Source organism: Cololabis saira, chromosome 11 (genome assembly GCF_033807715.1).
Source record: "Cololabis saira isolate AMF1-May2022 chromosome 11, fColSai1.1, whole genome shotgun sequence".
Classification (NCBI taxonomy): domain Eukaryota; kingdom Metazoa; phylum Chordata; class Actinopteri; order Beloniformes; family Belonidae; genus Cololabis; species Cololabis saira.
The window spans coordinates 7714928-7742183 of record NC_084597.1 but is presented as its reverse complement, the minus strand read 5'-3'; the positions used below and the strand labels follow the sequence as shown (position 1 = coordinate 7742183).

At 41.4% G+C, this 27256-nt stretch overlaps 1 protein-coding gene across 1 annotated transcript; it reads left to right on the top strand.

The window, feature by feature from the left end:
• On the top strand, positions 1 to 27256 carry edf1 (endothelial differentiation-related factor 1). Its single transcript, XM_061733254.1, has 5 exons — positions 1 to 236; positions 3116 to 3167; positions 12574 to 12734; positions 24766 to 24859; positions 26696 to 27256. The coding sequence occupies exons 1-5, from the start codon at positions 159 to 161 to the stop codon at positions 26755 to 26757; spliced, it is 447 nt and encodes a 148-aa protein (XP_061589238.1). The 5' UTR covers positions 1 to 158; the 3' UTR covers positions 26758 to 27256.

Sequence of the window (27256 nt, the reverse complement as noted above, 5' to 3'; positions counted from 1 at the left end):
AAGCTTTGGCAGAACGCGTGGGTGATATTTCTGGAAGGAAGTCGCTGCTTCGCTTTGACGACCACAAGGGAGAAAAATAACCAGAAATCTACACTTTACTCCACGGAAAACTGTCCGTAACGTTTTTTACTTAAGATAAAACGACCAAAGCCGAGAGTATGGCAGAAAGCGACTGGGACACGGTGACTGTTTTGAGGAAGAAAGGCCCCACGGCTGCTCAGGCCAAATCCAAGCAGGTCGGTGGGAGCTCTAGTAACTCACTAATCTCATTTATTGGGTTCATTTTAACACCTTCTGACCTGGAACCTTTAACTGGTCTTAATTAAAGCCCGGCCGGGAGGTAAGAGCCGTGTGTAATTGCTGCCGGAGGGTTTGTGTTGCAGCTGCAGGTTAATGGAGCTAACAGCCCAAACATGTGTCTGACTATCTGACATGTGTCTCACTCTAATGACTTTATGTAACCCTTTTATATATATATTTATATTATATTATCTTCATTTGAAATAAAATTCCAGAAACTATCAAAAATAAACAAGTAAGATCATTATTTCTGCTGTTGTTATTGTGACTTTTATTTTGAAAAGCCAGTAAAAAACCTTTATATTATTCTTTATTTGCTTACTGACCCGTGTAAATGCAAAAAGGGGCTCAATTACTCAAAAATGAAGCCTGTTGCTTATTAAAAATTAAACAGTTGCTTCTTATGAAATAAAGGGGTAGAAATACCTCAAGTATTTTTGAAAATATTTGTAAATTTTTTGTAAATATTATCCTTTTTTTTTGTGTGTTCACTATTTTTTTCTCTCTTGTACATACTCTTTTTCTACTTTTTATATTGCTCTTTTTATTATTTAACCACTTATTGGTTATTTCTATTTACATTTTTTTGTATATGGTTGTAACAATATATCGTGCCACAAAATTTTGCGATACAAAAACGTCACAATACGTGTTGTGGAGGTGACAAGGTGTATCGTGATATCGGGTTATTAATATTAATCTATTGTGTTGACTATGTATTTATTTACTTTTATTTATTTATTTAATTTTAGTTGTTAAATTTCTGGAAAAGAAAAAAGTCAAATCATACATGAGAGAAACTATTCAGTTTGTGGCAAAATATTTGTACTTGTATGAAACTGAAGATGCATAATGCAAACCTGACATTTACTTTGAGTTCAGTTTGTGGAAAATGGTTGGGTTGGCTTTCTCTTTAAAACTTTACAGTTATAAAGCATTACAAACTGTAACAATAGGGCAAACGTACAGTATTGTTTTGTATTTTGTGTCTTTCAAATAAAAAACAATTTTTCCAGTCATATGTTCCTCATTAAAGGTTATTAAAAAAATACTGCTATAATATCGTATCGTTATCGTGACCTCAATATCGTCTACCGTATCGTGAGATTAGTGTATCGTTACACCCCTATAAATTACTCAAAAATGAAGCCTGTTGCTTATTAAAAATTAAACAGTTGCTTCTTGTGAAATAAAGGCCTCTTAGAAGCCTACCTGAAAATTGTAGTCGAAGTCGTTGAAGTTTCATCTAAAAACCAAACGCATGTATATAAACTGTCACAATAGTCTCAACTGGAGAGGTTATTAGCACTCAAATAAGCAACAAACGTAACCAAACTTGTGGCTGACTATCTGACATTTATCTCATTCTAATGATTTTATGTAACCTTTTGTTTTTATTTAAATATATATATATATATATATATATATATATATATTTATTTAAAATAAAATTCCAGAAAGTATTAAAAATAAACAAGAAAGATCATTGTAACGTTCTCACTCGGGTGTAGATGACCCAAAGCTAAACGTTCAGCTAAACCTTTGTCCAGTTTCAATAAAAAATGACAGAGGCGTGGAGTGGCGTTTCATCAAGTATATTGAAGGCTGAACATGTAAATAAGTGGTAAAAACTGCAACAGAAACATACAGAATCAAATTAGAAGATGAACCAATGCTAATGGCTAGCTAACAGATCGTTTTTATGCTAATAAAGTTCCCATCAAAACAATACAAAAATAATTATCTAATATATCAAACTTAACTTACAGCATTGCTTGTACACAACTGAAATGGTGAGAAGAAGATGGAGCAGGAAAATAACGGCTGGTCTGACCGGAACCAAACCGGAAGTAACATCGCGAAACCGGAAGTAACATTGCGGTTCTTAAATCATCTCAAAACAACTAAATATTTAATTATACTGTACATACTTTGTTTCTTAACTTATTATTTGCCAGTTTACCTTATATATCTATACAAAATGTCATTTAACATATTAAAATAATTGAAAAGTTAATATAATACAAGAATACACAGGGCAACACAATTACAGGGCAACACAATCATTATTTTTACCCTTTGTTGATATTGGGACTTTTCGCAACCCGCTTCTATTTTGAAAATCCAACAAAATACTCTTATTATTCTTTATTTGCTTCCTGACTATTGTAAATGTGAAAAGGTGCTAAATTACACAAAAATGAAGCCTGTCACATATTAAAAATTAAAAAGCTGCTTCTTCTAAAACCATAGCTGTAAAATAAAAGTGTAGATATGGAGAAAGGGACAGAAATGTGATTTTTCTGGTAGTTTCATCAGGCTGGTTTAATGGAGATGTGTGGAAATTATTCAAAGCAGTGATGCAAAACAGGTGTGGTGAGTTGAAATCATTTTTTAATCAGGTGACAAGCGGTCTAGATAAGCTGGAAGCTTTATCTGGGTATTTTGAAGTTTTCTTGTGGAGCAGACGTCATGTAAAAGCTTAAACGCGTTAACCCGCTATCAACTAGATGTCCTTGCTGCCAGATGTGCTACAGTGAAATAAATACAGGGAAATGTGACTTTTATTTTGAGAAAAGTGTCATAAATATGAAACTGTCTCTCGTTATTGATCATATTCAGCGTTGGGTTAACAGAGTCGGCAGACTTGGATAAACAGATTAGTTGGTTAATTATTAACTGCATGACTGGAAATGATGTGGGATGGCAGCACTTGGTGTAATATAAACTAGGTCATATTGTAATCAAGCACCAACAAAGCAAGGATTTGTTTTTTTTGAATTTTATGATGTTTATCTGTCCTTGTTCTCTCCAGGCGATCACTTCTGCTCAGAGACGCGGGGATGACGTGGAGACGACCAAGAAATGTAAATTCATCCTCTCTTAAATAATTGATGCATCACAGATCCCTTTTACAGCAACTTTACAGTATTCACGCACCACACCGCGACTACTATTTTTTTTTTTTTTTTATTGGCTTTATCTCGAACAACATAAAATCACCATCAAATTAAAAGTGTCAAAATATAAAAAAAAAGCAAAACAATTTAACAGTCTCATCCAGAAATAAAGAACAACAGCAAAATAATGTGTTGGAGAGGGAACAGGAGGAAGCAGAACGCTGATTTAGTCCTGTCCCTTCTTCACAATATCATATGCCGTAGAGCAGTGGTCCTCAACCCCGGTACCGGGCCGTGGGTCATTTGGTACCGGGCCGCACAGCGAGAAAAAAATTTTTTTGTATCCTCCCCGACTGATGATGGATGACTCTCAAACTGATGGTTCACAATGTTTTTATTCCTTGGATGTACAGTAAATGCACTGCAAACACTAGGGGTGGGTATTGGGAAGGACCTCACGATACGATACGCATCACGATACTTGAGCCACGATACGATACACATTGCGATATCCCGATTATGCGATATCCCGATTATTATATTCTACATAGTTCACCGAAAAATGTAAAAATGCATTACACATCTTAAAATCCAAGTTGTATATATGTACATCAGATGATAGTGATGGATCTTAAAATCCGAGTTGCACGTTCATCAGATTATAGTGACAATTCATGGGACAAACTGAGTCAAAACAATGTTTTATTATAACTATACAAGCTAAAGTTACAACATATTTGTATATGTTTTTCATATTATTTACATCATATGAAATTAACATTAAATTTTGTATGAGGTTGCTTTAATTATGTGGCAAATGATAATAAACACAAGAAAGATGGTACTAAAACCAAGGACAGGCACAGTGATCAGTCAGTATAGATATAAATCCATAAATAAATAAACCTCTGTCCATTATTTTTCATTTTTTAAGGACAGGCAATTGTGTTACATAAAAAATAAATTATAAAATGAAATAAAACTTGAAATAAAACCTGAGCTCAGTGCAGGGCCCTCCCAGGGTTGGTGGAGAGTGGCAATGCCCAGGACTGTCACTTAGGTAGGAGCACTGGGTGATAGAATGGGAAAAAAATCGGGAATAAAAAATATTAAAAAAAAAAAAAAAATCGATATTCAAATTTTGAATATCGATATTGAATCGGGTGGAAAAGTATTGCGATATATTGCCATATCGATATTTTTGCCCACCCCTAGCAAACACACAGTAAGAGCTATAAAGGAATAAAATAGAGTTAGTCTTTCCACATTCATATAAGTTTCATTTAACTTAAACCGACGCAGCTGCTGCTCGCTGCCTCGGCTGACCCAGCTGCTCGCTGGGTCGGACACCAGCTCGTTAACCACAATACATGAGCCATGGCAACCAAACTCAAGCTGGACATAAATACAGCATAAAATTTGCTAACACCGTGTCCACACTGCATGCGACGCGAGCGAGCGTCAGCGTCAAAAACAGTTCCATTGCTTTATTTTTTATTTGCACTGTCTACACTGGTTGCGAGCGACGCAGCGCGATGCGCCGTTTTGAGCTGGACTTTTGTCGCACGCCCTGCTTCTATTTTCTTCCCGTCGGTCGCGTTGAAAGCCGGTTGAAAGTTGAAAAAAAAGTTGAAAGCGCTGTAGGAAACAGTCATTTCAATACAAGAACCTCAATAAAGTGGCAGCTGGCTGGAGGGAGATCGCCAAGAAGCTGAAGGTTCTGATAAAATAATAAGATATAATAAGAATCTTATCTTAATCTTATTAGGGCTTAATTTGTGCCGGATCCAACAAGATCTGGTACCTATTTGATCATTTCTCGTGTTTTCTGCTTTTTCCCCACATCCCAGTAATGATGACATGCTGACATTTGCTGCATTAACACCATAACACGCCGCTCACTCCAGCTGTTCGCTGTTTGATTGCGTCACCACACGCAATTATTTTGTTCGTTTTTTTCCCCACTTTGGTCGGATAATAAAAAATAAAAAACATAATTATACTAAATAAGAAAATAAGAATAAGATAATAGGATAAGATAATATTTCTTTCTGCCTCTTTATTGAGGTTTTTGTAGTGAAATGAGGAGATATCATAAAGATAACTTCTCATTTCGGGTTTCAGCCGTTCCTCGTTTACTACAGCGCTTTCAATGCGAGCGGCAGGAAGAAAATAGAATAGATGGAAATATCACAATATCAAGCTTATTTTCTGTTTAGAAAATAAATAAAAAGTACTCACCCATCTTTTACTTGTCTAGGAGTTCTTTTAGGAGTTTCTTTCAGGAGCGCACGGGCGGTTGGTGGGGCGAATAAAAGGCGGTCTCGGGCGGGTGAGGCTGATTTATGGTTCCACGTACGGCGTAGGGTACGCGGCGACGCGCACCGTTCGGTGAGTGCGCCGCGTACCCTACGCCGTAAGGTCTGCGTTGGTGTAACGCGGAACCATAAATCAGCCTTTTAAAAGGCGAGTCTCAGCTGTCAATCAAAAGAACGTGGTAGAACGTGGGGCCGATAACGCGTTCAGTGTGGACAGAGCGCGTCCGATGCCACGCAGTGCGGCGCGACAGTCGGATGCTCGCATGCAGTGGGGACAAGCTGTAAGAAAACAGATCCTTATCAGCCAGGTGCTTTTTGTGTCAGTTAGGCACACTTTTTCCCGACACTCGTTTAGTCTTTCAGACAAACTTTCTACTGCTGTTAAACTTTTACCGTCCAAAGCGCCGGATGTTTACAAGGTCTCGGCGAGTCGCCTTCAAAATAAAAGCGCCAAATATCTGTCTCGTTAATATATAAAAAATAAATTAGAAGCCTGGCTTTAAATAACGTTGTGAAATAACGTAATGAGGAAAACAAACATAAAAACACACTTATAGAAATACTCATATTAAAAGTTAATTTACAATTTCCATTATTTTATTTTTTAGAAAATGATGGTTTATTTTGAACAGTGACCGGATTCTCTCTGTTACACCCGTCTCACTTGACGCACGTCAAGGCCCACGACACCACACGTCACGTGATACATCCCACTAAATTTTATTTAATCCCAAACTAGCAAGATGAGCAAAAAACAAACTTCTTTACAAAGTTTCTTTGCAAAGGGGAAACGGTCCAATGAAGAGACAGAAGTGTGATGTTCTGTTGGTGTGACGTTACGAGGACACCGTTAATAAAGTGGCACATGATTACACAGTGGATTTACGTTTATTATTATTATTATTATTATTATTATTATTATTATTATTATTATTATTATTATTATTATTACTAGAGAGGAAAATATCAGTTTTTAATTCTGATCTTGTCATTTTATATGTTTTTGTCAGCTACACCTTTACATTGGGCCTTGAAAATATTGTCAGACATTAAACCGGTCCGCGGTACAAAAAAGGTTGGGGACCACTGCCGTAGAGAATATAAAAATGAAAATAAAATAAAAAACAATAACAAATAAATACAACACAAACAATTAATAAACAAAGATCAAGGCATAATGAAACTAGCCTCTACAATATCTTAAACTCCAAAATGTAATTTCCAGTCACTTCTTTGATGATCCCTGACCAGCCATGAATGCAGGGTTATTACATTTGTATCATATATGATGTATCACATAAGGAACAGAATAATAATAAAATAAATACATACAGAAGGTAAATTGAGTTTTTAGAGTTCCTTATTTTTATATTTGTCAAGAATTGTTTTCTTGTATGTGTTTTTAAACGGTACAGAGTGAAGCTGGGCATACACTGTGCAATATTTTAAATCATTTGATTCAGCCCCATCTCACACTGCACGACTAGATCGCTGAGTTCAAAAGTTCACAGCCCACGATTTATGTTCTCACACTGTACGTCCCGATGCTCGGATGCGATCCGTCTGCTCACACTATACGATCATAATCCTCACGTCGGACCTCTCTGTACTGGAACTCGAGGCCGGTTTTGGGGCAAGGGTGGGCTGTTCCCACCCAAACGTGCGTCTTGCCCACCCGATCAAAGGTTATGGGGATCCTTTAATTTTTTATAATAAATTTTTTTTATATATACCGTATTTTCGCGACCATTCGGCGCGCCGTGTGGAAAGGACCCTCACTTTTTTGTCTCATCTTTGGATTTAAAACACACACACGGTGCACCGACCAAAAAGGCGCCGTCTACACACACATGGAGCGCCGCCTTACAAAAACACACACACGCGCGCGCACAAAACACAAATAGATTGGAAAAAAAAATAATACATTAAAATAAATAAATACTCGATATATATATCGATATTTTTATATTATTTATTTATTTATATTTATATTTATTTTATAATTATAATTGGGGTTTCCCCCAAAGCATTATAGCATAGCATCTCTGTTAGCTTCATTTTTTTCTGAGGCAAACCCTTAAAAAAACAGTCACTTTTAATACAAAGCCTCGTGCCAAATGTCACACAGGTTCCTTTATTAACAGAGGTCTGCACAATATCAAAATGTATAAAACAGATGAAATAAAAATAAACTGCCTGCATATATAGAATAAAAATGCTTCTTGAATAAAATAAAACAAATATCCCTTTCCTGCATAACAATTAAATTAAAATACACTGTGCAATTAATACAATGTAGACAGTAACAGGCAGACTTTTCCACTGAGGTTGACAGTTGTGCAAATAACAAAACATTTGTGCAAATCTCAAATAAAACATTCAAGTCAATTTGTCACAAAATAAGCTATATCAAAATGAAAAAAAAAAAAAAAAAAAAAAAGAATGTAATCGATATAAACGATATTGTCTCGTACCATATCGCGTTTGAAAATATATCGATATATATTAAAATCTCGATATATCGCCCAGCCCTAGTTTCAAAGTTTATTTAGACGGGACAATGCATATTAATGTACACTACATTAAGCAGTGTAAATACACCGGGTTTAGCAGATATGCTAGTTTCCACCCGCAGTCCCCACAAACAACCAGACACACTCACACGATTGTACTTTATTTAAGTTATTACATTAATCAAACCCATCGAAATCTTCATCCTCCGTTTCTGCATTCATCCGAGCCTGATCGCGCTGAGACCAGAAGAACTGATCAATGAGACCAGGAGAACTGATCAATGAGACCGGGAGGACTGATCAGCTGCGACGGGCATGAGCCCGCAGCTCTCTGGCTGCGCTGCAGCCAAGTCACTTTCCTGCCCTGCGGCCCCTCGGAAATTATGCTGGCTTTTGCAAAAGCCTGAACAACAGTCCAACCCAGCAGACACATCAGCCCACGCATCTACAATCCTTCAACAGTAACCGACGTAACCCGCCGACATATCGGCTGCCACTCGGTCGGCGGTTCCTGCAGCATTCCGGCCCGCCTCTGCGGCGCAGCTCCCCCCTGGGAGCAGCGCCTCGTTCTCGGTAGCAAGGTTGAGTCACCCCGTCCGCTCCAGGAACCCCGCCACGGAGCCGACGCCGGGCAATTCAAGCGCCCCCCTTCCCCCTTTAACGTTCTCATAGTGGCCTCAATTACGTCCGCCTTATGGATCCGCGTTAAGTCGACGGAGACCCTACGCCGTAGGCTCTGCATCGGTGTGATGCGGAACCATAAATCAGCCTTTTTTTTTTTTTTTCACCTTGTCTGCACACATATTAATGATTGATACCATGATGGTAGAAACCAAGGGCATATATATTTGCATTATTACTATATTTAATATATACAGTGAGAGTAAAAAGTATTTGACCCCTTGCTGATTTTGTTGGTTTGCCCACTAATAAGGACATGATCATTCTATACTTTTAATGGTAGATGTATTCTAACATGGAGAGACAGAATATCAAAAAGAAAATCCAGAAAATAACTTAAAATAATTTATTTTAATTTATTTGCATTTCATTGAGGGAAATAAGTATTTGATCCCCTAGTATGCATTAGGAGTTCTGGCTTTCACAGACCAGTTAGACACTCCCAATCAACCTGTTACCTGAATTGAAGACACCTGTTCTAACTAATCACTTGTATAAAAGGCACCTGTTCACAGAATCAGACAATCAGACAGATTCCAAACCCTCCAACATGGGTAAGACCAAAGAACTCTCTCAGGACCTCAGAGACAGGATTGTTGACCTGCACAAATCTGGTATTGGCTACAAAAACATTAGCAAGATGCTAGGTATTAAAGTAACAACTATTGGTGCAATTGTGAGAAAATTTAAGAAGTTTAACATGACCATCAATAGACCTCGGTCTGGTGCTCCACAGAAGATTTCACCTCGTGGGGTGGCAAGGATCATGAGAACTGTGATAAATCGTCCTGCAACCACACAGAGCGAGTTGGAGAATGACCTCAAGGCAGCTGGGACCACAGTCACCAGGAAAACAATTGGCAACACGTTGCGCCGCAATGGATTAAAATCCTGCAGTGCCCGAAAGGTACCCCTGCTGAAGAAGGCACATGTGGAGGCCCGCCTAAAGTATGCCAATGATCACCTCAAAGATGCACAAAGTGATTGGGAGAAGGTTCTGTGGTCAGACGAGACCAAAATTGAACTATTTGGCCTGAACTCTACCCGTCGTGTGTGGAGGAAGAAAAATGCTGCCTATGACCCCAGGAACACTGTGCCCACCGTCAAGCATGGAGGTGGAAACATTATGTTTTGGGGGTGTTTCTCTGCCAAGGGCACAGGGCTACTTCACCGCATCAGTGGAAAGATGGATGGAGCCATGTACCGTGCAGTCCTGGGGAACAACCTCCTCCCCTCTGCAAGGAAGCTGAAAATGGGCCGCGGTTGGGTCTTCCAACATGACAACGACCCGAAGCATACAGCAAAGGCAACAAAGGAGTGGCTCAAGAAGAAGCACATTAAGGTCATGGAGTGGCCCAGCCAGTCTCCGGATCTCAATCCAATTGAAAATCTATGGAGAGAGCTGAAGGTCCGAGTTGCCAAGCGACAGCCCACTAACCTTAATGATTTAGAGAGGATCTGCAAAGAATAGTGGGCCAAAATTCCTCCTGATATGTGTGCTAACCTTGTGGTAAACTACAACAAACGTCTGACCGCTGTGCTTGCAAATAAAGGCTTTGCCACCAAGTATTAAGTGCTTTTGGCTAGAGGGATCAAATATTTATTTCCCTCCATGAAATGCAAATAAATTAAAATAAATTATTTTAAGTTATTTTCTGGATTTTCTTTTTGATATTCTGTCTCTCCATGTTAGAATACATCTACCATTAAAAGTATAGAATGATCATGTCCTTATTAGTGGGCAAACCAACAAAATCAGCAAGGGGTCAAATACTTTTTACTCTCACTGTATACATATATATACACGCATACACATACATAAATATACACATACAAACCCAGTGATTTTTTTTATTTTTTTTGAGGGGGTGGGTGACGACATCCACTGCCAATCCAGGAAGCAGGAACACACGGAGACACACGTCAAGCACTGGAAATCTGCAACAAAAAAACCACAAACAAAACACGAAACCGGCACGGAGTCGACCAAAACACGAACAGCAATCGACCCAAATCTTGAGATCTGATCGCAGTATGAGCTAAGCTATCGTTACCGCTACCTAACCCCAAAAACGTGTGTGTGTGTGTGTGTGTGTGTGTGTGTGTGTGTGTGTGTGTGTGTGTGTGTGTGTGTGTGTGTGTGTGTGTGTGTGTGTGTGTGTGTGTGTGTGTGTGTGTGTGTGTGTGAGAGATAAACCAAACAAAGCTCCACCTGAAGTGTATCTATAGTGGGGGGCGGGGGGGCAACCCCGCCACCCGCGAGACCAGAGGCCGACCAGGAAGAACCCAGGCCACCAGCAACCCCACAGAGGGGAGAAGTAGGAGGGAGGAAACCCACCGCCTGCGAGCCCTAAAGGCTGATTTATGGTTCTGCGTTACACGTTGGTGTAACGCGGAACCATAAATCAGCCTTTAGCAATTTGTGCCATTCTGTGTGGCGTTAAATGAAAAAAGATTAGACAACGCCGTGATTGGACAAGGAATTGGCTGGGCAGACGTGGGAAATGCGGTCTTTTTTTTCTGCTATTAAACATGATTTGTAATGTGAATTTGCAACACTTTAAACTAGTGCTGGGCGGTATACCGGTTCATACCGAATACCGGTGTTTATTTTTCTTATGATATGAATTTTTCATATACCGTAATACCGGTGAGTATGTACAGTAGCGTACACAACGCCGCGCCGCGGAACGTAGCGCCGCTGGACACTGTTTGTGAGGGGACTGTTTAGCAGTAGTGATGCACCGATTGTTCGGTAACCGAAATTGTTCGGCCGAAAATGGCAAAAAAACACTTTCGGTATTCGGTGGAATAAGTGGGGAAAAAAAACGAACAATTAATAACGGCGTTGTAATATAAGGAAATAAGACTGGCCGCTCCCGTACCGGTTGCACCACAAACATAAATCGTTGGCCAACCAAAAAGTAACCACATAAGAATTTTACCAACATTCACCAGGAGGTGGAACCAAAACAACATAATGCTGGGAAATTAAAAAATGTTCAGTTTTTTATGTTCAATAAATATTTTCTACCTTGTAATTTTGTAAAAGATTTTTTTCTTTGAAAAGCATGACTAAATCAAATTTATTTGATTTATACATCCTCCTCATGACAGTAAAATAGGCCATTCTAAGCCAATTTACTGCAGCAATTTCTTTCCAAATCATTAGAAAATGTGGTTAACACCCAGTTGTGCATGAAAAAAAAAAAAAATACCGTGACATACCGTGAAACCTATATAATTTTGAAAAATACCGTGATATAAATTTTTGGTCATACCGCCCAGCACTACTTTAAACTACAAATAATAGTTTTTGACGAGACATCAGAGATTGCGCATGCTCTCTGCGAAAGGATGAGGCAAATCGGGTCGTAGCACGACCAGGATTTCAAACGCGTTTGATTTTCTTGCGAGCACACGATTTATGATCGGGAGCTCGTCGTGAGGTGTTAATCTCTCATCGTTACCCCACGTTTACTGCACGAGGCACAAGCAACGATTGTGTCGAAATCCGGCCCAATCCAAAAAATAGTCGCACGACTGGAAAATCGGCTCAAAACGAGCCGATAATCGCACAGTGTCTGCCCGGCTTTAGTGCTTCGTTTGATTTTTTTTTTCATCAACACCATTCCACAAAGTTCCCCCACAGACTGATATGCACATGCTTTTAAGAGCAGTACGAACAAAAGGTTGTTTAAAATTTAGTTTTCCTCTTAGATGACATTCTCCTTCTTTATCTTGAAACATTTCTTTGAATGTTTTCAGCCAGTGCATTATTTCTATTACTATGATCGTGCAGCGGGTAGATCCGGGCCCAGTGGGCCAGCATTACCTTGACGCAGTGCTTGTCTCCTGCAGGGGCGGCTGGACAGAACAAGCAACACCTTGTGACGAAAAACACAGCCAAGCTGGACAGAGAGACGGAGGAGCTGCACCACCAGCGGGTCCCGCTGGAGGTGGGGAAGGTCATCCAGCAGGGCAGGCAGGCCAAAGGGCTGACCCAGAAAGACCTGGCCACTGTGAGTACACCCCCCCCCACCTCCACATGCAGCATTACGGGGTTTTACAACACCGTCAGAATCAGTCTTTCTTTTATTTATCGGCTGATGGCAAACAGCCAAACTGCTGGAATACTGCGACACAGTGGTGGTTTTTTCATAGCTTTATTTGGATCCCCATCAGCTACAGCAAAACTGCAGCTATTCTTCCTGGGGTCAGACAACTAATACACAGTACATTACAACAACAAATTAAAAGCAAACCTAAATAGGTAGAAAATAAAAAAAGAAAGGAAAAAAAACAGAAAATAAAGAAAAAATAAAAACATTTAGTGTGCTTTCACATAGGCCTGTGTTGAAAAAATCGATTCTCCGATTTTAAATCGATTCTCATATTAATTCCTAAAAATCGATTCATATGTCTAAAAAGATCGATTAAATTTATTTTATTTTTTTTCATCATTACATTACAACTTTTGGTACTTTTTTGTTTATGCCCAAAAAAGGAATGTTTTGTCGGACAGGAGAATAACTGGTGCCATGTTTTTGCCTTTAAATATGTTTAAAGGTATGAAAACATTAAAGTTTTCAGTTATAATTGCATACATTGTCTATATTTCTTTGCTTTATATACTGTCTTGGGGTTACATTTGCATAAATGTTAAAAACCAAATTCTCATAAATGGGGAAAAAATAAGTGATTTCCTCCGTCTCTGTTTCCTCCCTGGATCTGTTTGGTAATTCTGACCCACATGATGTTTCTGAAAGCAGTTCTATCAGCATTCTGGGAGCTGATTGGTCCTTACAGCATCATTAGCTGCAATACTTGCTGTTGAATCTCAATATAATACTAGTATTAATATGTTACAGAACTACAGTCATATAATTCATTCAACAGCTGAAAAAACAGTTTTATTAACAGTAACCCAAATCAATATCGGATTGGATCGTGATAATCGATTCTGAATCTTAAGAATCGGAATCGAATCGATTCTTGATATTTGAATCGATCCCCAGCCCTACTTTCACACCTGTCCCGTTTGGAGCAGTTGTTCCGGAACAGAGAGCGTTTCCCCCTAAAGATCGGATCGTTTGGTACATGTGAACACAGCAATCGCGCTCGGATGCGGCACAAAACAAGTGAGCCGAGATCCTAGGAGAGGTGGACTCGGCTCGCTTCCATTCCAGACCTGGAGCGGTTGGTTTTTTTTATTTGTAGTGAGAACATAATCGACACAGCAACCGACACAACTCCATTCATTGTGTATGTGTGACCGCAGCGCAAGGAGAAGAGTCTGCGCAGCCTCCACCACCTTCTCTCCTATTGGACACAACTCTCTCTTCTCCCTTCTCTCTCTTCTCCCTTTTCTTCTATTTCACGTGCCGAGATGTCGTCACAGCGCGGCACGGTGAAATTAAGGGGGCTTTCACACCTTTGGCCCGTTTGTTTTGTTCCGATTCAGGGGCTAAATCGATACAGTTGTTTCGTTTCTCGTTCGTGGGGTTCGTGTTCACAAGGCAAACCGTTTCAAAGCTGTTAACAAATGCCATGCGCGAACCAGCTGCTCTCTGATTGGTCAAATGAACGCGGAAGGAGTTTCCTCTTCCGCACCCCGGGATAAACAACATGACCCTTTCAGCGCAGACCGCAGTGGTCGGCTTTAGGCTGAATTATGGTTCCGCGTTACACCAACGATTTAACGCGGAACCATAATTCAGGCTTTATCCATTCATTTATGAGCTCGGCACTGAGCAGAGCTCAGCGGCGGACGAGAGGCCGCCTGCCGCAGGGTTTGTGCTGCACAAACCCGGCCCGAATTGAACATTGTTTAATTTCACCGTGCCGCGCTGGGACGACATCTCGGCACGTCGAATAGGAGAGAAGGTGGTGGAGGCTGCACCGACTCTTCTTGCGCCGCGGTCGCACATACACAATGAATGGATTTGTATCGGTTGCTGTGTGGATTATGTTCTCACTACAAATAAAAAAAAATGAACCGCTTCAGGTCTCGAATGGAATCGGGCCGAGACCACCTCTCCTAGGTGATCTTGGCCCGAGTCTTTTTTTGTGCTATGATTTTCTGAAATTGTAACAATTCTTGGTATAGAACTTGCAGTTGCAGAGTTTTTGATTTGGATACATTTCTTACAAATATTAATAAAGAATAAAATAATCGCTCTCTTACCATTAACCAGCTGAGATTTCTATGCATTTTAAATACATTTGTTCTGAAATCACAACCCAGGACCAAGCGAGCTGCTCTATTTTGCACTCTTTGAAGTTTATTTATCATGTCTGCTGTGGCGTTTGAGCAGACCACTGGGCAGTAGTCAAGAGTCGACAAGATTAAAGCTTGTGTTATTAATTTAGTTGATTTTAGTGACAAATATGTCCTGCATCTTCTAACAACAGAGAGGCTTCTTCCCATTTTACTAATAAATTGTGGTCAATTAAATCAAATGCTGCTGAGAAATCCAGCATAACAGCACCAACTACTTTCTTTTTATCCATTTCCCTTAGCCAGTCATCCGTCATTTGAGTTAGGGCCGATGTTGTGGAGTGACTCTTACGATATGCGTGTGGTACATTTCCTACCGGCTCGTCTGCTTCAGTCCCGGCCTCCCAAGGTCTTACCTGGACCTAAAGGCTCATTGTGCGATTTTTTTTTAAATGATTAATTTACATTTTTATTGCATGACTGGTCCCCGAGGGGTTCAGACAATCCAAGCGGCCTTCATGGCGCGGCTCTCTAACCCGGTAGCTGTGTTAGGAGGGATGGATGTTGAAGTCTGTGAACTCAGATCTGCTCCTCAGCCGCCGTCCTTTGTTATCAGCTCGGTACAGTTCTGATCCAGGTCCACAGGGGTCATGAGGGTAAAGGGGGACTCTTGGGCGTCTTGTTTTCATTCATCCAAGGAAATTGTGACTAAACCGACCCGCCAAGCCGCTCCGTCAAGGTCAGATTGTAGCATCAACAACTGTATTTGGGTCACGCAGACTCAAGTAACTTTCTATCTGCCTTCAGTCGACTCCAAACAGCCAAATTTTTGGTCGCCACGCCGAGCTTCAAGCTTCTCCAAGGTCTTTCCCGTCCTGCCAATGAGTTCAAAAACCCCAGCTCGCCTGCGATTCTGTTCAAGGATCATGTCCGGTCTGCGACTTTGCTCCCCAAACGTTTCAGTCTGGGTGTTGCTCGCACAGTAAATGTTGTTCCTGCCGATAAGTAATAATCACTATTGTCTTTGCTGTTATATGAAATCTGCTGTTGACTTTACACCGTTTCCCTCAGATATAAGTAGATTTCCAGTTAAGGTTGAATTTTTCTTGCTTTGAGCCAGTCCACCACCGGGTTCTAGGATTGCGTCCACAACTTCGAGCCACCGCGTCGACAATGGAGGCAGAGAACATGGTCCACTCGGACTCGATGTCCCCCGCCTCTGAGGGAAGTTCTCTCGGAGGTGGGAGTTGAAGATGTCCCTGACAGAGGGCTCAGCCAGACATTCCCAACAGACCCTCACAATCCGTTTGGGTCTGCCCGGTCTGTCCAACCTGCTCCAGGTGGTGATCAGTTGACAGCTCAGCCCCTCTCTTCACCCGAGTGTCCAAGACATACGGCCGAAGGCCAGATGAAACGACAACAAAGTCGATCATTGACCTCCGGCCTAGGGTGTCCTGGTGCCACGTGCACTGATGGACACCCTTATGTTTGAACATGGTGTTCGTGATGGACAAACTGTGGCTAGCACAGAAGTCCAACAACAAAACACCACGCGGGTTCAGATCGGGGAGGCCATTCCTCCCAATCACGCCTCTCCAGGTATCACTGTCATTTCCCACGTGAGCGTTGAAGTCCCCCAGTGGAACAATGGAGTCCCCAGTTGGAGCACTATCAAGTACTCCTCCCAGGGACTCCAAGAAGGCCGGGTACTCCGCACTGCTGTTCGGCCCGTAGGCACAAACAACAGTGAGAGACCTATCCCCGACCCGAAGGCGCAGGGAAGCGACCCTCTCGTTCACCGGGGTGAACTCCAACACATGGCGGCTGAGCTGGGGGGCTATAACCAAGCCCACACCAGCCCGCCGCCTCTCACCCTGGGCAACTCCAGAGTAGTGGAGGGTCCAGCCCCTTTCAAGGAGCTGGGTTCCAGAGCCCAAGCTACCGTATTTTCACGACCATTCGGCGCACCGTGTGGAAAGGCGCACCTTCAGTTTTGTGTGTAATTTTTGAATTTAAAACACACATACGGCGCACCGACTGAAAAGGCGCCGTCTACAGACACGGAGCGCGCACACGCGCCGCAAAACACACCCGCGCGCTGCAGAACACACACAAGCACACGAGTGCTTATTTAAAAATAGAGCGGGAGCAAAACTTAGTTTGATTGTATTTTATTTCCGTTTTTACATTAATCAAACCCTTCCAAGTCCTCATCCTCTGTTTCAGCATTAAAGAGCTCCGCTAATTCAGCTGCGCCAGTCCGAATTTCCTCGGTGTCAGTCACTTTCTGTGCCGTGCGGCGCATCGGAAATGCCGGCTTTTGCAAATGCCCGAACAACAGTCCCAGCAGACACGTTAGCCCACGCATGATGTGTGAAAAAAACCACCGGGTCCCCGCACATAGACCTGCCTCAGCCACTCGATCATCATCCCTTCATCCAGCCAGCCCTTTTCATTCGCCTTTATGACTCCGGCTGGGATAGTCTCTTTAGGCAAAGTTTTTCTTTTAAAAATCACCATAGGTGGCCGTTTCTGTCCAGGCAAGCACAAGAGTAAATAAACTTTTCATACCCCGTTGTGCGGATCCCCCACCGCGCTGGTCCCGTCCTCTCCACCGCGCTAGCCTACGGCGTAGGGTACGGCGCCGACGCGCACCCCCGTCCTCTCCACCGCGTTATTCACCGGGATGTCGCTGGTTATGTGGCTGGGCTGGATGCGTTTGTCGGTGATGTGTCGGCTGCAGAATGAGCGGAAGCTCTCCATTTTTTCCATATAATCCGCCGGGCGCTGCTGCTGTGCTGGCACCGTGAAGCGAAAGGAAAAGCACCAGGACGGACCTCCATGAAATTGTTCAATTTTCATTTCTTCCGCCAGCGCTACTGCTTTCAGTCGAATGAAACGCTGAAACGCTCCTTCCACCCGCTCTGTGCTTCACACCCCCCCCCCCCCCCCCCCCTTCCCCCTTTTACATCTGAGGATGAATTGAGTTTATTTACAAATAATTAAAAAACACAAATACAGATAATAATCGAGGTTTGTAAAATGGGACTCCCCAGAAGCTACTGTAGCTTATGAATAGGGGCCCAGTCACACACAGCAGAACTATAAATTACACATATAATACATATACATACAGTATAATAACCTTATATCCTTATAACCTAAATAAGAAAAAAGGATCTCCTAGATACAAATATATTCTTATAAAAATAATACATCAGGTATTGGTACATAAAAAATTACAAGAAACATAATTTAATAACAATTTTTGTTTTAATCTTTTTTTAAAAATTGAGAGAGATCCAGGCTCTTTAATAGCAACTATCAATCTCATTCCAAATTTTTGGACCTTTGCAGTTTACACTGAAACTTGTACATTTTAGTTTCCTTTTCTTTCCCTTTTAAAAGTTGTTTTCCCCTTGTGGCGTGTTCATGAGTGGGAACAGAAATGGGGATGAGATGACAGAGTCTGTCATTAAGTCTAAACACTACATTATACATTACACAGGCATTGTGGAAAATGTTACACTCAGTAAGTTTCAGGAGCTTAAAACCATAAAAGAGGATCAGAGGGAGCATTAAATTTGCTCCATGATATAACGCGAATCACTTTCTTTTGTAAAATCTGTAGTTTGTCAACATAACTTGGATATGTATTACACCATAAAACATTACAATAATTTAAATGAGGCTCAAATAGAGACCGGTACCCGCGTTAGGAGAGCTTCAAGAGGAAGAAAATGTCTCAGTCTATAAAATAAGCTGACATATTTAGATAATTTCTTTGTTAATTCATCAATATGTTTCCTAAAGTTTAAAAATTCATCCACATATATTCCTAAAAATTGAATAAATTCTACCCTGAATTCTACCCGGGGCCCCGGCGACGCCGATCCGGGCGACGTAACGGTCCCTGATCTTCTCTTTGCCATGATTTAGCTTGTGAACCGCTCTTAGTCTGGCCCGTCACCCAGGACCTGTTTGCCATGGGAGACCCTACCAGGGGTGTAATGCCCCCGACAACAAAGCTCCTAGGATCACTCGGGCACACAAACCCCTCCACCACAGTAAGGTGGCGGTTCAAGGAGGGGTCTGTGTGAATACTTGATTCTGATTGGCTGGCTACATTGAAAGTGATAATCTACACCTAGAAAACAAGTTCGGTCAAATTGCCTGATAACTTTAATATCATTGCGCTGGATCAACTGCCAGGTGGTAACCACGGCAACGGAGATTCAGAGAAGAAGAGCCGGCTACCGCAGGACGGCGACATGAGTGATTTCGTCATTTCTTTTAATTTATTTGGTGAATTTAACCATTTTGATGACTGGGATGCAGAAGAGGAGAGAAAAGAAAATTGCGGAGCTGAGCGGACTAGAATATCTCCCGTTACCAAGGAAACTTAGTTATGGCTTGTTAAAAAACTTTGTAACTTACCAGGTTACAACGGCTGCAGACGAGAGATTAAATAGTCCGCTCAGACACTCATCTGTGGCTTCTTATAAAACTAAAAACACATTAAAGCATGAATAACTGATTTAATATTTGTTTTTTGGTAAGTGACCGTGGTATAAGCAGGATAATGCCCTTAGAGGTGTACATTACATACAGGACTGTCTCAGAAGTAGAATATTGTGATTTTCTGTAATGCAATTACAAAAACAAAAATGTCATACATTCTTGTCATAACCTGGCCCGTAGGCCATGACAAAAATGGACAACACAGTGCGAATAAAAATATGCTATTTATTTTAAAGAAAAATATGGCAAATGCAAAACAAACCAACTTGTGAGGTGAGGAGGTCAGCATCAGTAGTGTCAGTGTGTGTGAATGTGGAAAATGTGTGGTGCGTGTTGTTAAGAAAAGTAGAATCAAAACCAAACAAATGAATGGGGCTGGCAGGGAAGAGCGAGCCACACTGAAGGCAGGGAGGTTTTATAGACTGGAACACTGGGCCCAGGTGCTCCAAATCAGCCCAATCAGCTCAGCTCACACCAGACTCCTCAGACAAAACGGAGAGAAAGTCAGGCATGCCCACAATTAGACAGGGTCGTCACACCCCCCGCCATAAAGTCAGGGTCCCAAAGGGATCACCGGCACTTCAACACCCGCTCCTAAAATACAAAATATGAGACAATTTAAATTACTCAAAAGATCAAAAGGAAAAAAACAAATGTACACTTAACTTCCCCCTGCACCCCCAACTCGCTACTCCCCCCACCCATCCTCAGCAACCTCGGTACCTGAGGAAGCAATTTAAGACGATAGGCAGAGCAATAACAAGTCTAGCATGCAGTATGAAAAAGTATACACTAGCTCAAGAATTCAGGCAAAGGAGCACGGGACAATGCATCTGCCATGACATTGTCCGTTCTTTTAATATGTCTGACATCAAGATCATAGGCCTGCAAAAACAAAAGCCACCTCATTAGCCTTTGATTTGGGCATCTAAGGGATTGTAAGAAGGTCAGAGGGTTGTGGTCTGTAAAAACAACAAGAGGTGCTCTTCCTGCCCCTACATACACCTCAAAATGTTGTAGAGCCCATACTAGTGCCAATGCTTCCTTCTCTATTACAGAGTAATTACACTGGTAGTAGGGCTGCACGATTCTGGACAAAATGAGAATCACGATTTTTTTGCTTAGAATTGAGATCACGATTCTCTCACGATTTTTTTCCAATATAAAATGTATTGCACTTATTACTTTAACTTTGCAACAGCTGAACAAAAATATAATAACAATAAACATCTCTTGTCTTCTTTACACAAACCTTTGAATAATTTAAACAATAATAACAATTTTGAACAATATTTGTTCCTCCCTGAGTTGAACACCCTTTCAGAAAGGGGACTTGTAACAGATCCTGTAGTTCTGAGGCAACAAATTATTCCTCTGGCTGCTTTTTGCTGTAACAGCTGACATTGAACATAAAAACAATAAACATCTCTCTTGTCTTTAAATAATTTTAACAATATTTATGTGCAATATGTGTCAGGTGATGAGAAAGGTAGATGTTTCTCCAAATGTAATCCACAATCATTAACAAAATATAACAAACATGACAACATGATAGTTGACCATGACAGGACTACAACAACCTAGAACATAGGCCTAGTCCTTTTTTTATGCAGCCTTCTTTTTAAATTTTTTTTTTTTTTTTTTTTTTTTTTTTTTTTTAAATCGTCGTCATTTGGAAATGAGATCGCGTTCAAGCATGAATCGAGATCGCGATTTTTTTTTAACGATTAATCGTGCAGCCCTAACTGGTAGCTGTTAAACTTTTTTGAAAAGCAGCTGACTGGCCTCACCACCCCTTGTTCATCTCCCTGCAACAAAACAGCACCCGCTCCCACCTGGCTGGCATCTACCTGGAGCATAAACTCACGATCGAAGCATGGCGCCGCTAAAACAGGAGAAGAGCACAGGAGACATTTTACATTGTCAAAAGCCTGCTGACACTCAGGCCACGTTTACACGTAGCCGGGTATTTACAAAAACGGATATTTTCCCCTCTACGTTTTCAAAAAAATCCTCGTTTACACGGACCCGCATGAAAACGCTCTTAACGTCATGCAAGCCAATCAGAATCCTGGAAAAACATCAACAAATGACACGTGTGTAACTTCCAGTTAAGGCTGATTTATGGTTCCGCGTTACATTAACGCAGAGCCTACGGCGTGGGGAACGCGGCGACGCGCACGTACCTTGCGCGTCGCCGCGTACCTTACGCCGTCGATTTAACGCGGAACCATAATTCAGGCTTCATGCTGCTGGCTGACGCGCTCACAGGCTTGAATGAGCAGGAGGCTGGACGGGGGGGGGGAGTTACTTTTAAGTGTGACTTTAGAATATTAAACAGGTAAAATACAAGAAAATATTGACGGTGGCCAAACTAATTGTAAACACAGGTCGCACACATGACGCTGGTGAGTTTCTGGTGCATAATGTGACGTTCTGAAGCTTAAATCTCCGTTTTCCTCCGTTTTCCCCCGTTTAGACGCAAACGGGAAAACGGAGTTTTTGAAAATCTCCACTTTGGCCGGAGTTTTCAGAAATGATCGTTTTTGGTGACTTAGACCGCCGTTTCCGTGTAAACGAACGGCCAAAACGCATGAAAACGCCTCCGTTTTTGTAAATACCCGGCTACGTGTAAACGGGGCCTCAGAGTACCAAACAAACTTCGCCTTTGCTTTCAACAAGTCCTGAACAAACAGGCCCTGAACAAACAGGCCCTGAACAAACAGGCCCTGAACAAACAGGCCCTGAACAAACAGGCCCTGAACAAACAGGCCCTGAACAAACAGGCCCTGAACAAACAGGCCCTGAACAAACAGGTCCTGAACAAACAGGTCCTGAACAAACAGGTCCTGAACCAACAGGTCCTGAACCAACAGGTCCTGAACAAACAGGTCCTGAACAAACAGGTCCTGAACAAACAGGTCCTGAACAAACAGGTCCTGAACAAACAGGTCCTGAACAAACAGGTCCTGAACAAACAGGTCCTGAACAAACAGGTCCTGAACAAACAGGTCCTGAACAAACAGGTCCTGAACAAACAGGTCCTGAACAAACAGGTCCTGAACAAACAGGTCCTGGACACACAGGTCCGGACACACAGGTCCGGACACACAGGTCCGGACACGGTCCTGTTGTAAACTGGACCACGATGGCAGTTGCGCGGTTCCAGGGCTGTCTGCGCCACCTGCAGCCGAGGCCCCGCCCCGCCGGCAGGTGACTGGTGGAGACCAGCGGACTTCAGTGTCAACCTTGATTAACACAAACCGATCAATCACGAGGGGACGAAGCTTCAGTACTAATGCCCCGTTTGGCATCTGTGTTGGTTTCATTCCCGGCGACAGTTTGACGTCTTCTGCAAACCCTTTCTGAGCGTTTGCAGTGTTCAGATGAAGACGTTAAAGGTGTGGGTGGAAGGCGATGGAGAGGAGAAAGTTCTGTGAGGAGCAGCAGTGACAGTCCAAAAGTCTGGAGCCGGAGACGGAACAGATAACGAGCACATTGATCACAACCCTGAATTCACACAACTATTACCAGTCCACCAAACAACTTTACACGCAACAGGTGCAGCAAGCCAGTGAAATTATCTGTGCGCGCCGAGCAATCACATCCCCCAGCTGGGTTTGGACCCTCCCCGCTATTTTTTCAAAAACAAAAGGGAAAAGGTTAACCCAAAAGTAATGAAACAAAAGGAGATGGAGATCCCAGCCAAAAAGAACAAAAGAGGGGTCAGCACAGGGCCAGCCACGCAATGGGCCATCGGACCACGCACTTTCCCTACTAAATAAGAAAAACCAAGGTAAACCTATAACCAAACAAAACCGATAACAGGACTACTGGCAATCTCCAACTCAAACTAAAATAAGAAAACTCTTCCCATGTTACAAGGATGCGCACAAGAAACACCTGCCGTCTGGACACCTGTTACGAGCATAACTAATGACTGGTCCTAGGACTAGAGCTCTCCCCTACCGAGCCCAAAGTAAAAAAACAAACAAACTTATGCAAACCAAAACAATGCACAACACCTCGGCACAAATCTTCCAACTTATCACATTCAGACAGCCAAAATGCACTGTGTCCTTTCCCTCCGACACAACCCACTCAATACGAGCAAACAAACATTTTCTGCCAAACCAAACAAAGGAACAACCTGACAGCAGTGTGCCAGCACCGAACCCAAAGCAACTTTAAGCACCGGATCACAAACCTGAACTGCCACAAAACAAGGCAAACATGTAACTTAATCAACAGATGTCCAAAATCTACCAAAATACAACTAAACTTCAACAGTTCCAACTAAATTACGCAGCATAACCAGGAACAAAACCGACGAGCCCCCATTTTTTCATAACCTGGCCCGTAGGCCATGACAAAAATGGACAACACAGTGCAAATAAAAATATGCTATTTATTTTAAAGAAAAATACGGCAAATGCAAAACAAACCAACTTGTGAGGTGTGGAGGTCAGCATCAGTAGTGTCAGTGTGTGTGAATGTGATTGTGGAAAATGTGTGGTGCGTGTTGTTAAGAAAAGTAGAATCAAAACCAAACAAATGAATGGGGCTGGCAGGGAAGAGCGAGCCACACTGAAGGCAGGGAGGTTTTATAGCCTGGAACACTGGGCCCAGGTGCTCCAAATCAGCCCAATCAGCTCAGCTCACACCAGACTCCTCAAAGACAAAAAAAGAGATTAGACACACAATTAGACAGGGTCGTCACATTCTGGAGTCATTACAAATCAACTGAAATATTGCAAGCCTTTTATTATTTTAATATTGCTGATCATGCCTTACAGTTTAAGAAAACTCAAATATCCTATCTCAAAAAATTTGAATATTCTGGGAATCTTAAACTGTAAGCCATAATCAGCAATATTAAAATAATAAAAGGCTTTCAGTTGATTTGTAATGAATCCAAAATGTATGACTTTTTTTTTTTTTTTATTGCATTACAGAAAATAAAGAACTTCATCACAATATTCTAATTTTGTGAGACAGTCCTGTATATCTTTGAAATAAAATTCCAGAAACTTGCTTGGGCCATAATAATAAACAAAGCTAATTATTTTTAATGTTGATATTGGGACTATTCGCTACCAGCTTTTATTTTGAAAATCCAACAAAATACTTTTATTCTTTATTTACTTTCTGACCCGTATAAATGTAAAAAGGTACTAAATTACTCAAAAATGATGCTCGTTACTTATTAACAATTACATAGCTGCTTCTTTTAAAATGTATTTCCATCATAATAAAAATAAGCAGTCTTCTAACTTGCATATTGATTTAATTTTTTTTTCTTCCTCCCACAGAAAGTTAACGAGAAGCCTCAAGTTATTGCCGACTACGAGTGCGGCAGGGCGATACCTAACAACCAGGTCATGGGCAAGATTGAAAGAGCAATTGGTGAGGATTCTTTCATGTGTGTGTGTGTGTGTGTGATGGGCGGTATGGACTAAAAAAAATGTATCATGATAATTTCTGGCATTTATCCAGATAACGATAAAAATGCCAATAAAAAAATACCAATTCAACTCCACCTTTTTAACTACCGTAGATGACCAAATAGTCGCCCGCGCGCAAATACGCGCCTGTGCTCTAATAGCCGCCGGGGGTCCGAGCCCATTTGGCATAATAAACGCCGGTTTAATTAAACGCCCGGGCGACTACCGGTAATAACACTGTATTTGCATTGTATTGTGTACAGTATCGTTCATACTGCTCTGATCAGCTCCGTGTGTCGCCGTTACACAGACAAACTGTCTTTGTATATCAGAGCATGTGAGCGGAGTGAAGCGGCGAGGGGATTCTTTATTATTTTTAATTTTATTTTTTTATATAGGCCTATTAAAATCCCAAAATATCTGTACCGTTTCTGATTGGGTGTGTGCACTGCGAATCATTTTTAGACACAACAAAGAACGCGTACCGCAAAAGTTGTGTCTCGGTGGAGGAACCCGGCGTCCCAGCAAAATGAGAAGAGAAAAAAGAGTTCAGCAGACAGCGCACACACTGAAGGCTGATTTATGGTTCCGCGTTACACCAACGCAGAGCCTACGGTGCAGGGTACGCCGTAAGGCTGATTTATGGTTCCGCGTTACAACAACGCAGAGCCTACGGCGTAGGGGACGCGGAACGTGGAAATGCGCTCCTTTTTTTTTTGCTATTAAAACATGATTTGTAATGTGAATTTGCAAAACTTAAACCACAAATAATAGTTTTTGACGTAACATCAGAGATTGTACATGCTCTCTGTGAAAGGCTGAGTCAAATCGGGTCACAGCTGCTTCAACTGTGATTCCTTCACGAGGAGCGACCAGGATTTCAAACACGCTTGATTTTCTTGCGACCTCATGATTCGTGATCGGGAGCTCGTCGTGAGGTGTTGTGTTGTGTACAGTGTGTACAATTCTAGTTCCAGTGGTACTATGGTGATCTCATATGTTCTTTGTAAGTAATGGTCTGGTGCTGCTCATTGCAAAAATAAATTGTAGCCTGGTGCAAATACCCGCCTGGTTCTTATAAACGCCTGGGGTCCAAGTGGATTTAGCATATTAAACGCCCGGGCTACTAAATGGTCATCTACGGTATAAATCTATCTCTATCTATCTAAATCAAAAACGTCAATGGGATTTTATCCTGTTCTTTCTTTCTTTTTCTTTTTCTTTCTTTCTTTTTGTCTCTTTTCTTTCTTTTTCTTTTTCCTTTTTCTCTTTTTTTCCTCTTTCTTTCTCTTTTTTTCTTTCTTTCTCTCTTTTTTTTTCCTCCTTTCTTTTTCTTTCTCTTTTTTTTCTTTTTCTTTCTCTTTTTTTTCTTTTTCTTTCTCTTTTTTTTCTTTTTCTTTCTCTCTTTTTTTCTTTTTCTTTCTCTCTTTTTTCTCTTTTTCTTTCTCTCTTTTTTCTCTTTTTCTTTCTCTCTTTTTTCTCTTTTTCTTCTTTCTCTTTTTCTTCTCTTTCTCTCTTTTTCTTTTTCTTTCTCTCTCTTTCTTTCTTTCTTTCTTTCTCTCTTTTTCTCTCATATTTCCTTCCTTCCCTCACACGTACGTTGTGCGTGGATTTAACACAGAACCATAAATCAGTTTTACACAAAAACGTCATCAACGGGAATTTATCGTTTTTACCCCGAGATGACAAATTCTTACCGTGGGGAATTTTTTGGACGGTTTATCGTGAACGGTAAAATATTGCCCATTCCTTGTGTGTGTGTTGTTGTAGTTTTCTAACACACGTTTTGCTCTTCCAGGCATGAAGTTGCGTGGGAGGGACATTGGCTTACCTCTCGAGCCGAAATCCACAGGGAAATGAAAGCAAAGCCTCGAAATCAGCCCCCCCCGCCCCGTGACCCCATATATGACCTCTTACCGAAAGGCGACCCTTTCCTTTAACCCAAGCCTTCCCGCCCCCCCTCCCCTCCCCGGGCTGATCTCACCTGTGTCCTGCCTGACGACACAGGTGCTCCACTGCATCACAGGCTACGTACTAACAACTAATCGGAAACACACTCTTCTTGACCACATGAACATATGATTGAATGCATTTGTTTGCATCGTTAACGCTGAAGTTCAGCTAATTGTTTTACCTACATTTCTCTCGAGTTTGGCATGTTAAAAATGATGGGGAGAATCGTTAAAAAAAAGGTGAATTTGTTTTCAATAAATTTGACCGTCATGTAAAACCAGAAGTGCTTGATTGCATTTTTTTTATTTTTAAACTTAGACAGTGAGTGGATGTTTTTACAGTGTTGAAATGTTTTAATGCTGTTTTTATTTTGATTTTGATCTCAGAATAAAAGTTTCTCAGTTCA

Coding starts and splice junctions, on each gene's coding strand:
- edf1 (XM_061733254.1), top strand. CDS start 159: ATGGCAGAAAGCGACTGGGACACGGTGACTGTTTTGAGGAAGAAAGGC. Junction 237..3,115: donor CTCAGGCCAAATCCAAGCAG/GTCGGTGGGAGC, acceptor TGTTCTCTCCAG/GCGATCACTTCTGCTCAGAG. Junction 12,735..24,765: donor CCCAGAAAGACCTGGCCACT/GTGAGTACACCC, acceptor TTCCTCCCACAG/AAAGTTAACGAGAAGCCTCA.